This window comes from Equus caballus, chromosome 18 (genome assembly GCF_041296265.1).
Source record: "Equus caballus isolate H_3958 breed thoroughbred chromosome 18, TB-T2T, whole genome shotgun sequence".
In the NCBI taxonomy this organism is placed as follows: Eukaryota; Metazoa; Chordata; class Mammalia; order Perissodactyla; family Equidae; genus Equus; species Equus caballus.
This window is the reverse complement of record NC_091701.1, coordinates 27,469,527-27,491,658: the sequence shown is the minus strand read 5'-3', so window position 1 is coordinate 27,491,658 and position 22,132 is coordinate 27,469,527. Positions and strand designations below refer to the sequence as shown.

Sequence of the window (22,132 nt, the reverse complement as noted above, 5' to 3'; positions counted from 1 at the left end):
AAGACCAAAAGGCAAAAGGCCCATCTGAAGGAGAAAGGTGAGAGCAGAGACATGGTTGAGAGATTAATGTACAGTGAATTGATGGATCGGCAAGAAGGAGCAAAAACATCGAGATCTTAGATCAATATTTGGGAATTTCTCAACATGTCCATTTACTCACTGCTAATTTACTCCCAAGAAATACTTATAGCAAAGATACTTAATTCTAAGTAACATGAAGAGCTCAAAGTTTAGCTCCTAGGAATGCTTGACCTGTACGAAAAAGACCCTAAACTGCAACTCTTTTGAAAAAGGCTATTTATTAATACTGCTTAGTTTAAAATAGCCTGACAAAAATAATTATGATTTTGTGAATTTTGTTCATGAAATGGCACTTGATATATATTCATTGTAAAAGCAATTTTTATACCACTAAGTAAGATTCAAGTTTATAAAAATCTTGAAATGGATAAGAATCATTTTCCTGGCGAGAGCTGAAAAAAGTGATATACAGTTTACAGCAGAAAAAGGAGAGGAAATGGCAGAGTTACTTTTTGTCAAGCCCAAATGGAAGGAGCAATGATCTATCAATTTAAGATTATTTTAGAAACAATCTATAATACAGTGCACAGATGTTGGACCCCAGACAAAAAAATCCTTGCAGCCTTATGCTGGGTAAGTTTTTCCAAAAGTGAGCTGAATTGCTAACTCAAAGAAATTTCTTAGTTGCTTAAAATCACAGCCAAATGACTCCAACGGAAAGAGAGCTTTACTATAAAACTCAAAATTAATGCTGAATTAAGAAGACCAAAACATTTAATAATAGTCCAGCTCCAAAGAGAGAGATGGATGCAAACTTCCTTTTAAGTTTGTGCTTTGCTGTTACCATAGTGACTTGCAAAGGAAGTCGAAAGCCACATAATTGCCTGCAGGACAACTCTCAAGTTATTGGAGGTGTATTAAGTGTTCCCTTTCCTATCTCTGGAATGCTGTGATTTTTCAACACATGTAACTTTAGGACGGTTTAACTTGAATGGGGAAAGTGTGGTGGTAAATGTACTCCTACCATCAGGTCACACCTGGCTTGCAAAATACAGCTCAGCCACTGTACGTGAAATACTAGTTGTGCCTTTGACCACTTAAGTGAAGAGAAGCTGTTAAAAATAGAATAAATTTTCAATGTGCTCCACTTATGTTTCCTATGTACTATAACTACTTCGAGGGGGACCCATGCTAACCATATGCTTGCCTACCCTCAATTTGCACAAACTATGGTCCTGTCTGCACTGGCTTCTTTTTTTTTTTTTTTAATAAGTTGGTGACTTAGCAAGGATTTCACCTTTTCCCTTAAAATCATGGCTGTATGTCACAAATGTTTCAAGGTGGTTATTCATCGGTAATTCAGTCATTTTTTTAATATGTTAATTTATAAATCAACTGGTTTAAACTAATTGTAAAGTCCTCAATTTTATACCTAAGTATTGTATTATTATTATTTTCCAAAGCAAGTTAACAACTATCTTCCTAAGTGGGAATTATTGCTATATTCTGACACTTTTGTATTTAAATAATCTTTAATGCCATGTGTATGTAATTCTCTCAAAGCACATTTTCGAAGAGGAGCTTTATATGGCCCTTGTGTATTCATAGCTGACATGACCTTACTCTTTGCATTTATTGAATACCCTCTTTGCATTGATTTCAATGCAGAAGGCTGAAACATTTTCAGTTATTCACTGGTTTCATACTTTTATTGAGTAGACATGATAGGGAGATTTGGAGGTATCTTTAAAACAATATTCAAAATATCTAATGAGATAGGAGGACTGATAAAGCAAAAAAAAAAAGTGAATAGCCCATAGGCTTCAAAATGGCTTATTTCTGGTTTGAATATGTATTCTGTAAAGTGACAAAGGCCATAGATAAAATGGGATATCATAGCCAAAGCTCTTACATAGTAGATAATATCAAAAAGGAACACTAACAATAGTTACTATTTGTCAAATATCTATGAAGTGCTAATCACTGTGCTTCAAATATACCACAATTTTCAAAGATGAATTTAAAAATCAGCTTTAATTTTTTTTTTCTGATTATAAAGTAATGCATCTTATTAGAGAGAATTTGAAAAGTTTAGAAAAGCATTGTAAGAAAAAACTACCAATAACCATAAACAGTAACTCCATGTAACAATTATTCATTCATAAAAATCCACTGAATGCCTACTAGGTGTTGGACATTGTTCTGAATGTCAGGAATAGTGCAATGAGTACAATAGACAAAGTCCCTCCCTATATGAAGCTTATAATCTAGTGGGAGAACCAGACAACAAGCAGTATACTAATCAATATATAATGTGATGTCGGGCAGTGAAGTACTTGAAGAAAAGCTGAGAAGTAGTGGTTCTTCCACTGACCTGGGGGACCTTTTAAAAAATCCTAATGGCCTAGAATTCATCCCTAGAAATTCTTGTTTACTTAGTATGGGTGGGGCCTGGCCGGCTGCAGGTCATATAGCCCCCAGATAATTCTAATGAGCAGAGGGTGGTGAGAAGTGCCACATGTAGCTGACAAGGTGCTCAGGAAGCCCTTTCTAAGGAAGGGACGCTCGGGCAGAGACCTGCTGCAGTGCACATACTAGGGGAAGGAGAGCTCCAGGCAGAGAATAGAAGGTAGGAAGCCCCAGTGGTAAGGTTGTGCTTGCTGGTTGTAGGAATAGGGAAGATGATAGTGTGGTTGGAGGCTGGGGAGTGAGGTGAAAAGGATAAGAGATGCTGGGGGGAACCTATGAGCTTTGGTAAGGATTTGGGACTTAATCCTGAGGGTGACGGGAATGCATTGTTGGGTTTTGAGAAGAAGAATGACACTGCCAGCATTTAGGTGATATAAATGTATGGATAGTTTATGTACATACATATTTGAGAAAATACTTTCTACATAATTATGTATCCAGCATTTTTTGCTGCTATCATGAGCAATTTCCATATCTTTTATATGTAATATATATTATTTACTCATTACCTTTTATGAGACAGAATGGGTTGTACCTTATGATTTCTTAGTATAAGTGAAATTGATATATAAAAAAATTTTTCCACGTACTCTTCCTCCACATTTTGGAGTATTTCTATAGGTGGGTCCCAACAACCAGGGGCAATTTTGCTCAAACCACAAGGCATGTGGCAATGTCTAGAGACAGTTTTGATTGTCATGACTGGGTGGGGTGGGGAGTTGCTACTGGCATCTAGTGGGTAGAAGCAAAGGATGCTGCTGAACATTCTACAATGCACGGCAAAGAGAACTCCCACAGCAAAGAATTATGTGGCCCCCAATGTCAATAGTGCTGCTATTGCAAACCCCTGCCTTATGGTAAAATAGCAGAAATGTAACAACTAGATCAATGGTTCTCAAACTTTACCATTCATGAGAATAATTTGGAAGCCATATTGAAACATAAATTGCTGGGCTCCACCTCCAGATTTCTGATTTTGCAAGTCTGGTGAGAGACTTGAGAGTTTGCATTCCTCGCAAGTTTCCAGGTGATGCTGCTGCTGGTCTGGGGAACACACTTTGAGAACTTGCACTAGACCAGTAAGTATGGCTCTTCTCTTCTTAAAATATGATAACGTGGGATATGTTGGCATATCGTACTAAACGATAACATCTAGTCTTGTTAGCATTATTATCTTTGGTAATATCTTGCAAAAATAATTGCCAATTTGATAGGTGAGAAATGGTTTATCACTCTTTGAATTTAGGATTCTTTAAATTTAGGAACTGCGGAAGAAGTTAAAAAACCCAAAAGAGCCATGTAGATTTTTCTCTTCCGTGAATAGCTGTTCACATCTCCCGCCCCTTTCCTGTTGAAAGCATATCATTTTATTGGTTTGTTTAATTCATTTTATTTATTTTGCATAGCAAAACTAATACATAATTTTTGAAAAATAATATACTAGTGAGGAGTATGTAGATTAAAAAACTAAAATCCTTTCCTGTTTCCTAGTCAAATTCCTTCATGATAACTATAATTAACAGATGGGTGCTCCTTCTGGATGTTTTTCTATCTATCTATCTATCCATCTACCTATCTTTATATATATGTATATTTTTTCTTTTTAAAAAAGAATGAGATAAAAAATATATAATATGCTACGATTTGGTTTTTTCCCCCTTAACTATATATCATGGGCATCTTTCCAAGTCAGTACATATAAAAATACTTCATCCTTTTAAAAAAGTTGTTACATTTCATAATATGAAAATACCTTAATTTATTTAACCATTCCTCTGCTGGTGGGTTTTTAGGTTACTTCTAATTCTTTGCTATTGCAAACAATGGCTACAATGAACATCGTTGTATATATGAATCTGTGAGTTTTTTATGTATTAAGAAGCATGTTTCATTATTTTTGTTCTACTTATATTCTCCCAATTCTTTTGTTCCTTAATTTTATTTATTTAACTTTGTGTGTGGTCATAAATTCTTTTGGAATTTTGACCATTGCTTTTGTTATTATAAAATTCATCCATTTAAAGAGATCAGATACATATCATCAAGGTTTTCTCCAGTTTTTAAAATAATTTCGTATCCTCTAATTCATCTTAAATATATTTTAGTGTGTGAAATGTGATGGTAATCTAAAGTAATCTTTTCCAAAAGGTAGTTAATTTCCTCAAATATTTGTTGAATACATTGCCCATTCTCTACTGATTTGTGATGCTACACTTTTTGGGCAGTTTCCTGCACTCAGACAAACGTATCTGGAACATTCTATTTTGCTGATGATCTCTGCGTGTATGCTGAACTAGCACTTTGTTGTTTAAATAGTTTTAACTTCATTATATATCAGGATATTTGTCTATATTCGTCTTATTTTTTTTATTTTTCAGATGGGAAAGAAAATTTTTAGATGAATTTTTTTCAGATGAACAAAATGAATCTGAGAAAGACTGAATATTTGATGAAAGCCATGTAGGAAGTGGCAAAGCCTAGATTAAGATGCAGATTTTTATTATTCTAGGATATGGATAGTCTTTCTACAAATAATTAAGATTCAAGAATTTTAAGTTTGAAATCAAGGGGCTTCTTATTGGTGAGGCCTGAGGCCTGAGGAAGACTGGGGAGAGAAATAAGTTAGAGAGTCAGCAAGAAGTCTTAGTGACATATTTTGATTTTTTAATCACCTAATTCACATCCAAGGATATATTTACAGAGATGAGAAGGGTGTTCTTAGGTGGAAGAAAAAACAAATTAGTACGTATTACCTTTTTCTGTTGATTCACTCAGTTTTTAAACTTCTGAAAGCATTCATTTCTCATTGTGCATGGAAATGCACTTTTGGTGGGAGAGATTGAGAATTTCAGCTATGGTTTCCCTTAGGTGTTTTCTCTCAAGCTTTAAAGCGGTTTTAGCCATCAACACTTGATCATGTCGGCAGTAAAAGAAGTCTTAATTTTTATTCCCCGAGCTCTGCTGAACTACCAATAACCACTGATAATATCACCATCTTGGGAAGATATTGCCCTGGATTTGGGAAGAAAGGCTAGGAAATATGTTACATGTTGGGAGTATTTTTAGAAAGGAAATAATTATAAGACCATCATTATTCTCTACCTGAGTTTGTCCAATAAGGCAGTTTAGAAACTAGTATGTGCTTGTAACACTTTATACAGAATATTGGAGATTGTGCATGGATCAGCATTAATTGAGCACAAGCAGAACAAGGTACCTAATTATAAGATATTAGTGGGAAATATAAAACTTAAATATTTGCCTTGTGATGTTGGATAAAACTAAAAGGAGTATTATCAATACGCAAAGTCAGAATTCCTCAATGTCTCTTTTATTTTTCCTTTTCACATAGGTGAAGAGAATAGCTGTTTCACTTGCCACTAAGGGCATCTACATCAAATCTTCAGCAGTTTTCTTGAAAACTGTCTCCTTGTTTAAAAGGTCCCAGAATAGCTGAAAGAGAGTAAGTTGCAATTTGAGTATCATCATTCAATCGTCCACACTTAATTTTACTTTCTGAGGAAAAATAAGTTTGAGGTACTTTTTAGGGTGACTTGACTGTAAGAGGGACACCAGACAACTAGAGAGCAGCAGGGTGAATGTGCCCAGCAGAGTGATGTGCTCCTAAACAGGGATGCACAGGGACTGAGGTGTTTGATTTGGAAAAAAGAATAGTTAGGCAAGCCACGATGACTAAATGCAAAAAGCCATGGTATGGAAGAAAAAGTTAACTTTCCTCTTGTAAATCCAGTTCCTGGAATTGCCCCAGAGACCAATTTCACCTCCATAGGCAGAATTAGAGTTGTGAAAATAGACTAGGCTGCTTCAAAAGGTTCGTATTTATCATAGAAAATTTAGAAAATGCAGACAAGTCAAATAGAAAATAAAAATGCCTCATAATTCCACGACTTAGATGTTACTACCATCAATATTTGGTATAGATTTTTCCGTATGCATACTGGAAAAGTACTGGGAGCATCTATCAAGGTTATTAAATATTATGAATATAAAAAGGCCATGAGTTTCCCATCAGGCAGTGTTCAGAGACGTTTGAGATTCCTGAATTAGATGGCAGAGTGAATGACCTTTAAAGTGTGGTTTGGGCTCCCAGATTAATGACGAAAGAATGAACATTCTGGGAAAGTCAAACTACATTTGAGACGAGGTGGGATAATGTATAACAATTGAGGTTTCTTCCTCACCCTTCCTTGTACTTCTTGCCTTTCCCAATATTCAGCGGAGGCCACAGTGGAAGAAGGGATGATACAGCAGAAAAGCAGAGAAAGTGCTTTGGATTTTTGTAAGCTAGGGCATTTGAATTGCAAAGGACTGTCCCTTTGAGTTTCAAAAGCTGAAGTACCCAAGGACTCAGAGCTGCAGCTGCAGCCCAACCAGGAGGTTGGAAGGTAAACGAAGAACCACGCTACCTGCTACCAGACTGGAGAAAGATTTTCTGGCCTGGGAGAAGGAGAGTCAGGGAGGAGAGCTGAGAATCTGGTGAGGTCCCGTGGAAGTGGTTCAGTCCTGAGCCCTTCCTACCCCCTTCCCTGGGTATACAGGCTGTTAGAAGCTTTGAGGATTATGAGCTCAGATAGACTGTTATTCTTCTCTTTGGGGAAAACCTAGGGATATAGCAAGATTCCAGAGTTCCCCTTGTCTAGTATACCAGGAGTAGTTAAATGGAAATTACTGCCTGGTGTATCTCAGCAAAGATGGCATAAGATAGCTTCCCAGAGTTCTGCCTGAACAGTGACAGAAACCCAGACCTGGGATTGGAAGTTGGGGACAATGACTGAAAACCAGAAGGGAACAAAGACCAGCCTGGACAGGTGACAAAAACCAGACACCTTCTCCCCTCCTTATCTGCTTTATTATCTTTCTCCAGTGGCATGTAAATGTCTTAAGCACCAGGACTTCATCTGTTTTTGTTTAGTGCTGTATCCCTGGGTGCAGGTTAGTGTTTGTCTCATGGTACCAGGTGCTCAATAAATATTTATTGAAATACTGTATAAGTGGATGCTCTCACTGCCCCCACCAAATGCTTAGGCCACACGTAGCCCTCCAGAACTAGAAACAACCCAGGAAAAAGTCTCGAAGACACTCTGAATTGACTAAATTTAAATCATTTACAAGAATGGGTCATGAGAGAGAAATTAATTTCAATATGGCGCAATAATTACAATCTCACACGCCTGAGTTTCATACCTACTCTGAGATGATGAGAGATGAAGAGAGGTCGTATTGCTTGAGAGCTTGTTAGGGGCCTGCAATTGTGGAGGGGGCCTTTTGTTCTCATATACTATCTGACGAGGACTTTCCAACATGTACCCAGTTTGAACAAAACCAGAGAGAAGAGTTTAGAATAGAATGTAATTTTTATCTGGTTTACACTATGGATGGTTGAAGTTAAAGATAATGACACCATTTTTCTTGGCCACCTAAAATCTGACCGTCAAATTCTATTTTAGGTAAAATGCTCAATGTAGCTGCAGAAATACAAACCCCTTCAAAATGTATACAATGCTTTGCTCAAAGATAGAAATTATTTATTTTGCTTTTACACATATAAATTTATTAATCTGTACTGTGGTGGAGGAATATATTGGGCCAATGTCTGCATATGTCCTTGTACCTATGGAGGTCGGGCTAACTCATGATTCTATCGTCCAGCACACGTATCTGCGATCACCTGTTGTAATAAATTCTATGAGCAGATGAAATGTCTCACTTTTTAGGGACCACTATCAAACACTATAGTGGCCTTTATAAAAGGTCTCCTAGTTGCCAGGCTGCTAAGAGTCCAATCCCATATTTATCAAGTTGATAGTGCTGGTGGCTGCTTTGGACACACAGATGGGCCACTCAGATTCCCTTTCAAGGAAGGACTTCCTGCCTAGCTGTGGGGAGTGAGGTTAGCAGATAGCCTCCAGCTGTATTCTTCTTCAAGGTTTGCCTGCAATGAGCCACGTTGCCTAAAGACACTGAATGACCTGCTGTGGATGTAAATGTGACCATTCCTGCCCACTGTGGAAAATGTTGACCAGCTCTGTCTTCACGAAGCATTCCCTTCCACTCCGAATTCATGTTTGATCATCAACAAAACTGGGATAAAACCATCATGTTACGTGTATAGTACTTTATATTTTCCAAATTTGTCTGGTCATTCTAGAGCAGAGATTCTCAATCCGGGCTACATGTTAATGTCATCTGTGGAGAATTCAAAACCGTATCAACATCTGGGACTCACCTACAGAGAATCTGTTGCAGTTACCTCCAGTGAGGTCTGGGTACAATAAAATCTGTGCATGTGATTCTCTCATACCCGGGGAGAGATCCACTGCTCTACGGAGAACCTGCAATCCGGACTCTCAGCATCTTAAACTATTGTTCTACAGGTATTGACTCTGTGGACTTCAGAGGCCTTACCAGTTTTCTGAGCCTCAGATTCCTTGTTTGGAAAGTGAAGTTAATGGTAAAACTGACCTCATGGGTTGTTTTGAAGATTAAATAAAAAATGTATGCAAAAACCCTTCGCACCTTATAGAAATGTGAATTTTTATTATATGTGATTACATTTGCTTTTGTTGATTGTTATTTTATAAATGAGGAAAGGGAGATTAGGACTCATTGGTTTTCCACTCTGGCTAGAGCTTTTAAAAAAGAAAAGGCATTGTGCAGACATGCTGATGTGTAGTCCAGGGCTGGGGCCCAGGCGCCTGAGTTTCTGAAAAGTGTCACTGGCAAATCTGGTGTGCAGCTGGGTTTAAAGACTTTTTGGTTAAATGGCCTGTCCAAAGGTCGCACAGTCAATTAAATAACAAAGCTGAGACTCAAATCTAGACCTTTCCATGCCTCTCTAGAGTTTTATCTGCTTTTATCCATGCTGAATTTTCATTCTTGCACATAGGTCTTATCATAATATTATATGTTAGTCATAAGATATAATAATAGAGATAAAAGGGATTTTGAATTTAAAACATTATATAAATGAAGCATGCTATGATTATTAAGTATTAAAATTATTACTCCTATCCCATTAGAACTAAACCATACGATTTGTGTGCTTTTAGTGAGTAAGAGGTGAAACTCTGTAGGTAACATAAGATATCTTTAAGATTATACAAACCAAGCATAAATTAAACAAAGTGACACCAAGGCTGAAATAATGTAAGCAAGCACAAAATGAAGCATTTCAATGAATTCAAAGTAGAATAATGTACTGCTACTATACTATTGCTCTATCTTGAACACACTGACTTAATTTGGCATCATGAAGGCAGAGAATAGGATAAAGACAGAGAGAAGAAATGAGTAGAGAAATGAAGATCATTTTAGGGTGATCCTGACCAGGCCATTCATATTTCTCATATAGCCTGGGAACAATCTCATCCTTATTGGAAGTTGTGACCTTTAAATCTTCCTTACTTGCAAAAAGACAAATATTCTAGAAGCCGGGTGTTAGCCTGTGGAGTCATCTGTCCTGCTTGCTCTTCGATTGAAGGCCACGGCAGGGAGAGCAGGAACTGTAGATGGGCAAATGTGTTACTTATTCTTTACATTTGCAGACTTTAGGGTAAGCTTTCTTTGACAGCTCCCTGATTTCTTTAACACAGCAAATCTTTAATCAGTCTAGATATGTTAAAATGTGATTTTTACAGTGAATTGACCTGAGTTGAGTACTTGAGTTGAAATGTGTATTTTTCCCCCTCCAAAGCTGACTTGTAGGGGAAAAAAAAAATCAGATATTCTATGATATACTTTGCCTTAGTGACAAGATGTTTTGGGGGAAATCATCCAAGCTTGAAATAAAATCTTTATTGAAAGTAATTCTACATTCATGCCAGTCAGATACATTGTAGGATTAGACCAGCTATCCCAGGGGAAAACGACGGTATTTGCACCAGGCAGAGTTGATTATTTGGACCTCCTGTCAGCTCTTAACTTCCTGACAATGGCTGAAGCATTCACGGCTGCTACAACTCTGTTTTCATCTGTATTTTGAGAGAAAGTTAATACACTTTACCTTAACTACGCTAAATGTACTGGAAAATAACCCAGTAATAAGATACACCCCGCCTACCCAGTGATATCTGTATGTAGAGAGCATTTAGCTGTGCATTTTAAGGAAACAAATACAAGCAGCAAATGACTGAAAGATATTGTGATTATTTTTTTCTGCTTGAACTTTTAAATTTTCCTGGCAAAGCCTCCTGTGTGCTGTCTTAAAACCAACGTGTGTACAGAATCAGGGGGCCAAGTAAATGGCTTTCATTGTAAATTCCCTTCAAATGGCAGGGAAGCCTTTTAAAACTATTATTATTATTAGAATAATTCAGTTATCAATGCTATTTGGTGTCAGAAAGGAAGACACAGTCACCAGGAGATATTTGGTTCCTCTTAGAGAATCAACATCACCTTAGGATGTCGCTTTTGAAAGAGTCATAGAATCGTTTTTTGGAGATAATTAACACTGTAACTAAAGAAGAAAGAAAAAGGCATAATTCCGAATTTAGCTTTATATTCTGATTCATTGTGAAGACAACACTTTGTTGTAGTTCTAGTGGAAAGGAAAAGACATGACCCCAATAGATGCTTGATAATAACCACATTCATTTAAAAATTCAGAACTTCAGGGCTTGCATGGTGGCATAGTGGTTAAGCTTGCCTGCTCCGCTTTGGCAGCCCAGTGTTTGCAGGCCTGGATCCCAAGCACGGACCTAGCACTGCTTGTTAGGCCACATTGTGGAGGCATCTTACATAAAATAGAGGAAGACTGGCACAGATCTTAGCTCAGTGACAATCTTCCTTGAGCAAAAAGAGGAAGATTGGCAACAGATGTTAGCTCAGGGCCAATCTTCCTCAGGAAAAAAAAAATTCCAAACTTAATTTTATAACTCTTATCTTTTGGTTGCATATTCTAAGATTCATTGCTCTCACATCACTGAAGAATGGAAGCAAGAAGGAGAAGTGGTCCATGACTCAAGTTTAAAGACAGAAACAATAGTCTAGTATCGTGTTGCAGAAAATGACAGGATACTCCCCTAGACAAACCAGTCTCAAGGTAAAAAGAATACGTGTTCTGAGAACTTTATTTCCTACCTGAGAAATGCATTGGTTACAAAAATTAAGTTAAAACTTAAATTTAAAAAACTTTGTTTTTAAGTTAAAAAAGATCATGAATGTCCTTCAATGGGTGAATGGATGAACAAACTGTGGGACATCCACACAATGGAATATTATTCTGCAATAAAAAGAAATGAGCTACCAAACCGTGAAAAGAGGTGGAGGAATCTTAAATGCATATCGCTAAGTGAAAGAGACCAGTCTGAAAAGGCTATATACTGCATGATAACAAGTATCTGACATTTTGAAAAATGAAAAGCTATGGGAAAAAAAATTCAGTGGCTGCCAGGAGTCAGGGGAGCAGAAGGGGTGAAAGGGTGGAGCACGGAGGATTTTCAGGGCAGTAAAACTATTCTCTATGATACTATACAGGTGGGGACATGTCATTATACAATTGTCAAAACCCATAGAATGTTCAACACCGAGAGTGAACCCTAATGTAAACTGTGGACTTTAGTTAATAGTATCTGTCAATATTGGCTCATCAATTGCAACAAATGTACCACACTAATGTAATATGTTAATTATAGGGGATACTCTGTATGTGTGTGTGTGTGTGTGTGGTGAGGGGAAATAGTATATGAGAACTCTCTGTACTGTCTGCTCAAAATCTGTTCTGAAAAATAAAATCTATTAATTAAAAAAGTAAAAAAAAAAAAAAGATAACGAAAGCAGATTGCGTACATTCAGAGTCCAGAGGTCAATTTCCCTGTCATCTATCCTTATGGCCACACACATTTGAATTGCTTTGTATTCCATGTCAGTCACCATATCCGAAACCATATTTAATCCTGTCTCTACCAGGAAGCTTTTAAGAACTGTATTCTGATCACTTCGTTATTTGCTTTCTTGGCATTTAAACATTGAGATTGTATTACATTGTTGTTGACATGTTTTATTTTTATCTCTAAGTTATTTCAGGCACATATGCTTTATCTCCCTCAATTAGATTGCAAAATCTTTGAATTTAGGTGGTGTGTTACCTTCAGCTTTACTCCTACTTTTGTTTGCAGTAGAGAGTTTGGGCATTGTATACCTTCTTGTTATTGCAAATAGTTTTTGCTTTATTGGTGGCTGGCAGCCTAAATTTTTCCTCCTCCAGATGACTTTTGCTCTAGAAGAAAGGGAGCTGAGTTGAACAGAAGTGGTACCCCCCAATATTTTTCTGTCTACAGTCAGAACAAAGCTGTCCACAGATACTCTTCTTAGCTGTTTTTTCTTACGTCCAGGAAGGAGAGCCAAGTTCATCAGTGAAGATGTTGAGTCCATTTCCATGTCCTTCCTCCCTCCCTTTCTCCTGTCTTCTTTTTACTTTCTTTGAAATAAATTAAAGAGAATGACTGGAGAATATAATCTGGAAATACAACAATCTAGTGTAACATTTAGATGTATTTTTTTGGAAAAGGAAATTCAGTAAGTGCAAAATATCATCCTTGGATGCTCCATTTTCAAAGGTTTTATGAGTTAGTGTGAAATTACTTTAGGTTAAGGTGTCAAAAATAGAATGCAGGAGTTATGAGGTTTGTGTTGAAAAGTCCTGCTTCCTTACACATAATGTTTCTATTATCCAAATGAGAAAGAATCCATTTCCCCTACCTATAGAATTGTGTAGAGATCCATGAAGCCTACCGACCCAGAGTACCATAGGCACCCGGACAGAAAGGTGATTCAGCGAGGAACCTTTAGCCTCATTAGCGCACACCAGTTTCAATAACTGGATGGAAGATCAACTTGTACAAGGAAACGGAAAGCCTGGTTTTCTCTCCTGAGTTTACTTTTTTACTGCGTGTAGAACTTTGGGCATTCACTTAGCCTTGCTCAGCCTCAGCTTCCTCATTTGCAAAATTAGACAGTTAGGCTAGAGGATTTCTAATTTCCTTGTGCTCTGAATCCTATTGTTGAACAATTTAACACTTAAAAAAAAAGTTTAAACACTTTTTCTTCCTCAAACTTGAAATAATTTGTAAGGAAAGTGGACAAGGTTGGAGACATATTGCAAGTGTAGCTATTAGTTGCAAAATAAGAGAACCCTGAGAAGTAAGGGTTTTGTAGTAATATCTTACATATATATGTGTATACTTTAAATACATATTTATGCATACTTTATATATTATATGAAATGTATATCTTTACTATAAGATATCCATTTACTTATTAAAATAAAGAATGAAACAGAAAGGCAAACACTGGGGATTTTTAAGGAAACAGACATGAGCCTCCTGTTCTCTTGGAAGCATAAGGGTGTGTCTGTAGTCTGCATTTTTGTTTTCATAACACCTATAAAAGAATGGTGGCGATGGACCAAGAGACCCACTCTAGCAGAGGGATGACACACCGGTTTGCTTTACCTGGCTATGGTGGCAGTCTGCTCTGTGGGGGAGGACCCTGAAATTGGAGCTGCAGTGTGAAAGGGCGATGTGATCAACCAATAATTTCTCCATGGGATTTGGAATGGAGAATGATGACATCTGTGCCAGGAATGTGCCATTCAGTGGAAAAATAATTTCAAAAGGAAATCAGATACATCTATAGCAGTGAGACAAGGTATTTCTGGATGAGAAGGAATCTGGGAACTTGAGAGGCAAGCTGCTGGGGGGATTTGAACCAAGTTGCCCTTAACTGAGAACAGAAAAAGAGGGAAAATTATAGCTGGAGAGAGGTGTCAAGGTAGACAAATAGTGAACTTAGAAATACCTTAGAATTAATTTACAAAGATAACTATCTGAAGCAGATTTAAAGAAATACATGCAAAAGAGATATGTACCAATGCTTCTTTCAGATTAGCACAGATACCCCTGCTTAATTTTTAAAAAGCAACTGCACGATATTCATGATATGTATTTTTAAAACCCGGATTCAACGGATGTGCATCCTCCCCTATTTTTTGTTGACTTTATAATCAGCAAAAGATCAGGGTCTTCTGTGGTTTTATGCGCATATTGAAGACAGAATCACAGAAAGGAAAAATATAGTCTCTCAATGGTTAAAAAGATCTATTAATGTCAGTTGTTAAGTGGTAATTTTATTTCAATAGTGACAATAGAGAAAGGAAACATGTACAAGGCTGTTGAACAGAAGAGGGTCAATGGATTCTATTTATTTTGTGTTTATATATTTGCACTCTTGCATGGCGCCTCATTGCAATGCCTTATCTAGGAGGATTACTAATATGACAACACTCCTGATTTATAGAAGCCCAATTAGGTTAAACAGTTTGATTCATTTCAATTGGATGAAAAAATCTCTTGTTGAATCTGAGTTCTTGCTTTGCAACGAACACAAACCCACACTCATTATTACTTATGGTGCTTTTCTTTATGGATGAAGTGCTTTGCAGCCAAGTAGCGGTAGTCACCAGCTGATGACCATAAGGAAAGGCAAACACTGTCAGTAGAGTAACATCCTTAGCCAAGTGTTTATGTTGGATACATATACAATACATAACTGTTCTTAACTAATGATACAAAGTTGGCCTCCCCGAGTTTCTCCTTTTGTATTATTTCTTGCCACCCATGTGTTAAGCTAGATTTTCTCAGGACGTAAGCCCCACCCTAAAAGTAAGTTCTGCTTCTTTGCAAGCTGGGTTTATTCTTTCCAGCTTCCAAGTCAATATCATACATCAAATAACTGTGACTTCGTTATAAATACAATTGTGGTGATGTGATTGTTACTGCAGTTTTCAGAGGTGGTTAATTTATGTCCAGAGAATCTCTTAAACAATGAAATGATCTCGATAATTTGGTATTTTTTAATGCTGTCCTTTGTAATCTTTTGTTTATATTTTCTTTCCAAATCTATTGGTTCATTATATTCTCAATAAAGTTTTGTTTTTTTTTTTTTTCCTGCAGGCAGGGAGAACATCTAAATCTTTCTATTAACAGCTTTACTTTCTTCCTTCTCCTTGCTCCAACTTCCTTTGTTTCAAATTTTCTCAAACCTACGATCTGGAATTTATTCCTTAGTTGGCTAAAATAATGTTTTACTGGCATTCTTCTGACCAGATATCCTCTTGATATGTTCAATACCAAGCTGAAAGATCTGGCACACTGCTGGGACAGGGGGACCAATGCCCTGGTACATTAGGAATGAGGTGAAGCCTGCTAGATCAGACAGAAGCTGGTACAGCCCAGAATATGGCTCTAGGGGCAGAGAGAAGCTACAAGAAAGAATCAATACTGAAGAGATCACAAGAAGCTAAGCAACACAGACTGTCAAAGTGGCTTTTAAAAGGCTATAGCCAGGGGATGAAGAATATTTGTAGGAATAACATGGTGACTATCTTAATCAATATTACGCTATCAGCGGGAACACCCCTACTCATGACCAAGGTATCAGGCCCTCTAATAGAGGTCTCTGCCTCTACTTTTCGAAACCTCAAGCACTATCTGGTGAGCTATCTTCTATCTGATAAAGAAGCTAGTGTTTGTTCAGTTCTTGCCTTGTGCCGCTCAAATGTTATTATCTTATTTTCCCTGACAAGAGCTTTATGAAGTAAGCACTATTATTATTCCCATTTTAAAGATGGGAAACTTGAGGCTTAGCAACATTGCCCATTGTCCCACAGAAATGGTTGTGCCAAGATCTAAATCCAGGTCAGCTGGGTGCAAAATATGAATGCTTATATTGTTAGCCCTCTGTCCTTCTAATACTTCATTGGTTTCTCTGTTTGCTATTCTTTTTCCTCAGTCCTGGGTCTCTTTAGTTCCCAATCAGATAGCCCTTGTCTCTATACCCAGAGTTCTGAGCCAGGCTGTCCCTCTTTTTCCCCCAGTCCCAGCTCACTTAACCCCAGCCTGGGTGAGAGCCCCAGGCCCCTTGCTTTCCTGGCAGGAGAATAAAGACAGCTGGCAGTGAGAAAAGTCTGTGAAGGAGAATATGAGCACAGTCGTGGTTACGGCTCTGCTGTCTGAGAACTCCCTCTGTCAGGGAACTGCGTTGGCTTCCCACACTTGCTACACAGACAGATGTTTTCAATTATTATCACTGACAAGCCTCCAGGCCAGGTTCCTTTCTGATTGGCTGTTACTGGACTCAGAAGGGAATAAAGGAAACTGAGGCTAGGACACAAAACACCTCAGTCATCGCTTTAATCATGTTTCTCCAAAGCAACTGGTTGAGTTGGACAGTTCACCCAGAATTGGAATCCTTTTGTAAACACAGACTCAATTTCCTTTTAAACCTTTCTTTCATTCTGGTTTCAATTTTTCTGCCCATAGTTCTTCTGACATTTTAAGAGAGTGAGACGTTTGTCACTTCTTTACCAATTCTTTCCTTTTGTTGCTCTCCCAGAATGTCGGATAAATACCAGAATATAGTAGGAGTTATGATTGAGTGAAATTTAACTTGATACTACTAGATTGGCATTGCACAGTCATCTGCAAAAATGACCTAGGTTTGATCTGGAAGCACTGATATCATCCACTGTTTCCATCTGTAGTAACCTAGGGAATATTCCACCCTGGGTGAGAAGCCACTTCTTATGTAAGTTTTGCACTCACCACAGGGTTTGCTGGGAACTATCTGACACATTCCTCCTGCATTATTAGCACTGTTGTCTACCTTCCTAGGTAATAATTGTATCAGCCATAATTACTCTGATTTCCTTTCCTTATCATCTCCCCTGTGTCCTAAGGAGATCCAATGATCAATTGATCCCTTGGAAAGTGTGAGGGAAGCCTTGGCATGGTCAATAACAGAAAAGAATGCAGACATGGCTCTCAGAAGCCAGCATGACAACCCACTCCTCTAACTACCTTCTCCTTCAATGGCATCAGTTATATTTGGTACCATTCAGCCTCTAACATCTCATTGTTAATTCTTCTCTTCCTGTTTCTATAAATTAGAAGGGAAAATTAGACCAGCAGGTGGATTAAAGCTTTCTAAATTAATTTTTATTCCCCATTATTCCTGTCATTTATCTGGTTAGAAAAAAATGTATTCAAGATGCTCCAGTGTTTCTTCATATTAGTTTTATGCTCTTTTGATGTCCTGAAATTAGGTTTGTGTGTGGTCCATCTTGCCCAAGTCTCCAAACCGCCTTGTCTCTCCTGCCATGTTAAAAACAATAGCAGTAGACATGCCAGTCAGCAAATGTATTTAGCAAAATAGTCAAAATCCATAGACTTAATCTTGAAGGCCTGTGTCTCCATTTAATTTCTGAAAAATGTCTCCTTGACTTTCAAACTAAACTCTTTATTTTAAGCCCAAAGGTAAAATATTATAGGATGTTAATTCATCCTTTTCAAAAAAGGCACATGAGGGTTTAAAACATATGCTTCCTTCTTCACTCAGAAAAAAATTCATTCCAACCTTTTGGGGGGATCACATATAGCTTTAAAACAGCTGAAGCTAAAAACATCAAAGTTGGCATGACTTCAGTTATCACTGAATCAGGAGGATCGAGCCAAGTTTTTGAAGAAAATGGTTGAGCATTTTAAAAATAAAAGAAGTTAAAATGCTCTCTCTGAGCATGCTCAGTGAGAGACTTTTAAATATTTTCTTTAGGTTGGCTTTATTTTGCTCATCACCTTGGAAACATTTCAACAAAAGCTATCTAATTAGTCTTTATAAATACTGTTCACTAATGCCCTAGCCAAGGCCCAAGTGTCTGTCACCTGCCCAGGTGAATTTTTCACCATGTTTGCCAAGGGACTACTACTACTCAATGCTGGTGAGCTGCCTGGGTCTTTCACATTTCTGCCATTGTTTGATTTGGTGGTTTGGGGTGGGACACATATGGGAGGGTGATGAGTGACAGGGTGTTCAAGTAGTTTTACAACAATACAGTACATTGGGTATAGCTGCTAGATCCTTGCCTGTTTTTTTCCTCAATTATCCACAATTTCAGTATTTCCAAAAAAAAATGGGTAGTCTGGTTTTAGTATTTGAAGAACAAGAGACAGTTTAAATCAATTCTCAAGTACACAAATATGATCCTCCAACTGGAAATTGAGTAGACCCTGTGCTCATCAATTCCCGAGAAGATTTCATTCTCTTTTAGGCACTAAATGGCTCATGCTGTGCAGCTGACATTTTGGGGGCCCGCATTTATTTTGCAACAAGACAGTAAACTGCCCCTGCTTTACCTGGGACAGGATCAATTGACAAACCTGGAAGATCATTGACTCTGCGCTTGTTATCACCACCATCCAATGCTGTTTCAAGATGTAAATTTCTCTAATGGTACCAACAGCCTGGTGAGAATATTGCTTCTTATAGCAGAGCCCTTTTACTAGTTTCAACACTGCAATTTCAGGAATTCTTTTTTTACAGGAGCTCTCAGTGAAATCTTCCAATACCATTTTTCACTTGAGGAAATATTTTGCATGTACAATGGCCCGAGGGAATTGCCTTGCTGCTGAGATTATATCTCTACCTGTCTAAATAGCATTGAATCTATAAATTGTCAGGAGGAAAGTCAAGAAGTAGATTCTGACATGACTGTTGTTCCTAATATGCACTTAGACAGTGATAGCAAGAACGGTCAGCAGGGGTAGACCGGTAGAATATCTGTACATCAGTTTAGATATATTAATCCTAAATTAAAAAAAAAGATATCATTATGCTCAATATATAGATGCAAGTATACTAAGGAAAAAGAATCTTATTTTAATTGCTGGCAGCAGAATTCCTCTTAAGGGAGGAAAATCATCTTTTTTTCTTTCTTTCTTAGCAAAATATTTTGATGGACCATTTTGATTGTGGAAAAGTAACCCTTAGAACACAGCCAGAAAAAGAGATAAACAAATTCTCTGTATAAAACTTGAAATGAACTAATGAAGGTTGTGTGTAAAAGGAAAGAATATGAAAGAAGAATGTTGGGGCAGAATGACCTGGTGGAAGTCAGAGGTCAAATGGAAAAGACAACTCATGAAAATTCCTTAGTGGAGGGTGTAGGGAGAATGGCCGATGTGCATTTTGGTAATAGGGATGCTTATTATTTAAGTTTAAATTTTAAATTATCTGCTAGGCTGGATGTAATGTAATCTTTCCATCCTCCATGGATCTTCAATAAACATCTACCAAGTGCTATGTCCTGGAGCAAACTTTTGGAAAGCAAGGCAAAGGAATTGTCAAGATAAGGGAACACTGGCAAGCGGTGAGGCATGCATGAGTTGTGGGTTCAGCTGAAGCAGGAAATCAGGCCAGAAATGACCAGATAAAATATAAATCTTTTCTGATAACTAGGTTTCTAGTTTTATAAGGATTGGAGGTTTGAGCACATTTTATTTTAATTTTAATAGGGATGATGAAGGAAACTGACAAAGGATATTTCCTAAGGATTCTCAGTGCCATTCGTTTGCCTGCCTCAGCTGTACCCAAGTTTCTTCTAAAGACCCTATGAATTTGCCAGCTCGCTGATTCCAGCATGAGCTGTATGTGCCCAGTTTTCCCAAATGACCCTTCTGTTTGTGGTTTTGATTCTTGGTTCTGCCTTTCATTTTCTCTTGAGGATCAGAACCAAGCTCTGAAGCCCAGATGGGTTGCTGGGTAGCTTGACTCTCTCACCTAACTTTTGCCAGCTCTTCCTGCTAAGGCTATTGTCTTTTTCTGCACTCCCAAGTATGCTTGAACTGCTGTCATTGCCTGTCCCCAAACACAGGTCACAGAGTCTTCTAAGATAGAGCTTGCATGCAGCTGAGCTTGCATGCAGCTGAGCTCTTTTAGTCTCCTTATGTGGGCCAACCTCCTTGGCCTGAAAACCATTCGTGGCTTTCTGTTGCCCATGAGGTAAAATCCCAGCTCCTTACTAGAGCAAACTAGTCCTTTCATAATCTGGTTCCAGCCTTTCTTTCCAGTGCTCCCCATTCAATGTTCTCCATGAGTGTTCACCAGAAGTTTCCTTTTTCTCCCAGTGAGTAGACTTGGCCATGTTTTCTTATGTCTGGACCAGGGGTGGAGGCTTGAACCAAGGAATGGGACCAACCAGAATGCCTTTCTTGGCACCTAACCTTGGTGTTAAGAAGGACATTCGAGTCTGTGCAATGGCTGTTAATGTCAGTTCTTCACAAAGCATAGCATGCGATTTGGATTGTGTAACTATTTCAACTCATGGATTAAGAAAAACAAACTAAAAAGAACACCTTGGCTCAGAAATCTTTTTCTCATCAAAAGTGCTTATTAAGCTTTAAGTTGTTATTTACACCAAAACGTTTGAAATTACAGTGACTACAGATGTATTTTATATAAATAGAGAAACCAGTCAATCTCCATGATCTTCAAACAGAAACCTGGGGGTTTGTACAAATCTAAGGAATTGATCTGGTTCATGTCATCTTTAACCAGTGAGCCATCCTATACGATGTTGGTGTCTTCTGGGTGGCCTGTATTTACTTGAGAAAAATCCTAATCTTCCAACATAGAGTTGAGGGGTAACCTATGCCTTTATTGTTTAGAACTTTTTAAATTACCTTACAGACCACCAGGGAAAGGCATCTTCCTTCTGGATTTGACCAATTCTCCTTATTTAGCTTATTTTCTACTCTGATCATAAAATTTTAACTTCCTGAGGCACAGACTGAGTGACTTCTAATACTCTTTTCAGCAGAAGTACCTGATTACAAGTAATAACTTCGTTAGATTTCAGCCTTTAATGACTATTACTTAAAACTTAACAGGATCATCAATCACTTCAAAACCCCAAATTTAAAAATATATATGCTGCCAATGCTTCCCTTTTTTGTAGTACCCTGAGTCTGAGGTTTGTAATATAGCAACAAATAGGTTTCAAAAATCTTCATGAGATCACCAGGAAGAGTGGAAAGAATGGTTCCTTAATTTCATGCATTTGTCCAGGCATATGTGGAAAGCATATTCTAATCTTCTTTTTGGTGGTACCCAATTGACAGTGTCATTTCAACCTGTGAGACATGTTTCTACCATTTCCTTCTTAGAAATAAATGTTTAACCTATTATTTAAGATTAGAGTTAGAAACGGATTTAGGGCAGCACCAAGTATCCATCCTTCATGTTCTACCATTTTCTATTCACATTGCTTTTTATGCCTAATACACAGCTGTAACTATAGAATAACAAAACTGATTCCAGAAGGAAAATTTAAAATTGTGGTTATAAAGTTTTGAGCATATCAGCTGTAGAAGAATATTTAAACAATGCAAGTAAATATGTCAAATATGTGGCAACTTTTCCAGAACTAGGGACATTCAAGAAGAGGAAGAGAATTCAGAAGACTGCTGTAATACTGTAGAAGCTCTGGCTGACTTGCACTTAACCAGCTCTCTATTTCCTCTGTAAAATATACTGACCAATGCCCACGACACATTGACTGTTCACGGCTAGTTAATGACTCTCAACTGTGCACATCTGTTCCCACTAGAGGGAAGTCCCAGGAGAGAGTCCCAAGCAAGTTTATGCCAGTTGTACTTATTATTGTAATTATGTAATTTAATTAAATATTATGTAAACTGATGAAATATGAGAGCAAAGTGGAAGAGGGTAGCTTTTGGGAACACTTTCTTTGAAAAGAAGATAAATTCTCTATCTAAAATTACTAAAGGGT

At 37.6% G+C, this 22,132-nt stretch overlaps 1 protein-coding gene across 2 annotated transcripts in view; it reads right to left on the bottom strand.

Annotated features, from left to right (window-relative positions):
• Positions 1–22,132, bottom strand: part of ARHGAP15 (Rho GTPase activating protein 15) — a 607,941-nt gene that overhangs the window by 5,200 nt on the left and 580,609 nt on the right. The window contains exon 16 of one of the 2 annotated variants that reach the window (XM_023622852.2): positions 5,806–5,943. The exons of the other annotated variant lie outside the window; for it this stretch is intronic. Coding sequence (XP_023478620.1) covers positions 5,925–5,943 — 19 coding nt within the window. The 3' untranslated portion in view covers positions 5,806–5,924. Of the gene's footprint in view, positions 1–5,805; positions 5,944–22,132 lie in introns of those variants that run through there. 2 annotated transcript variants of the gene reach the window in all.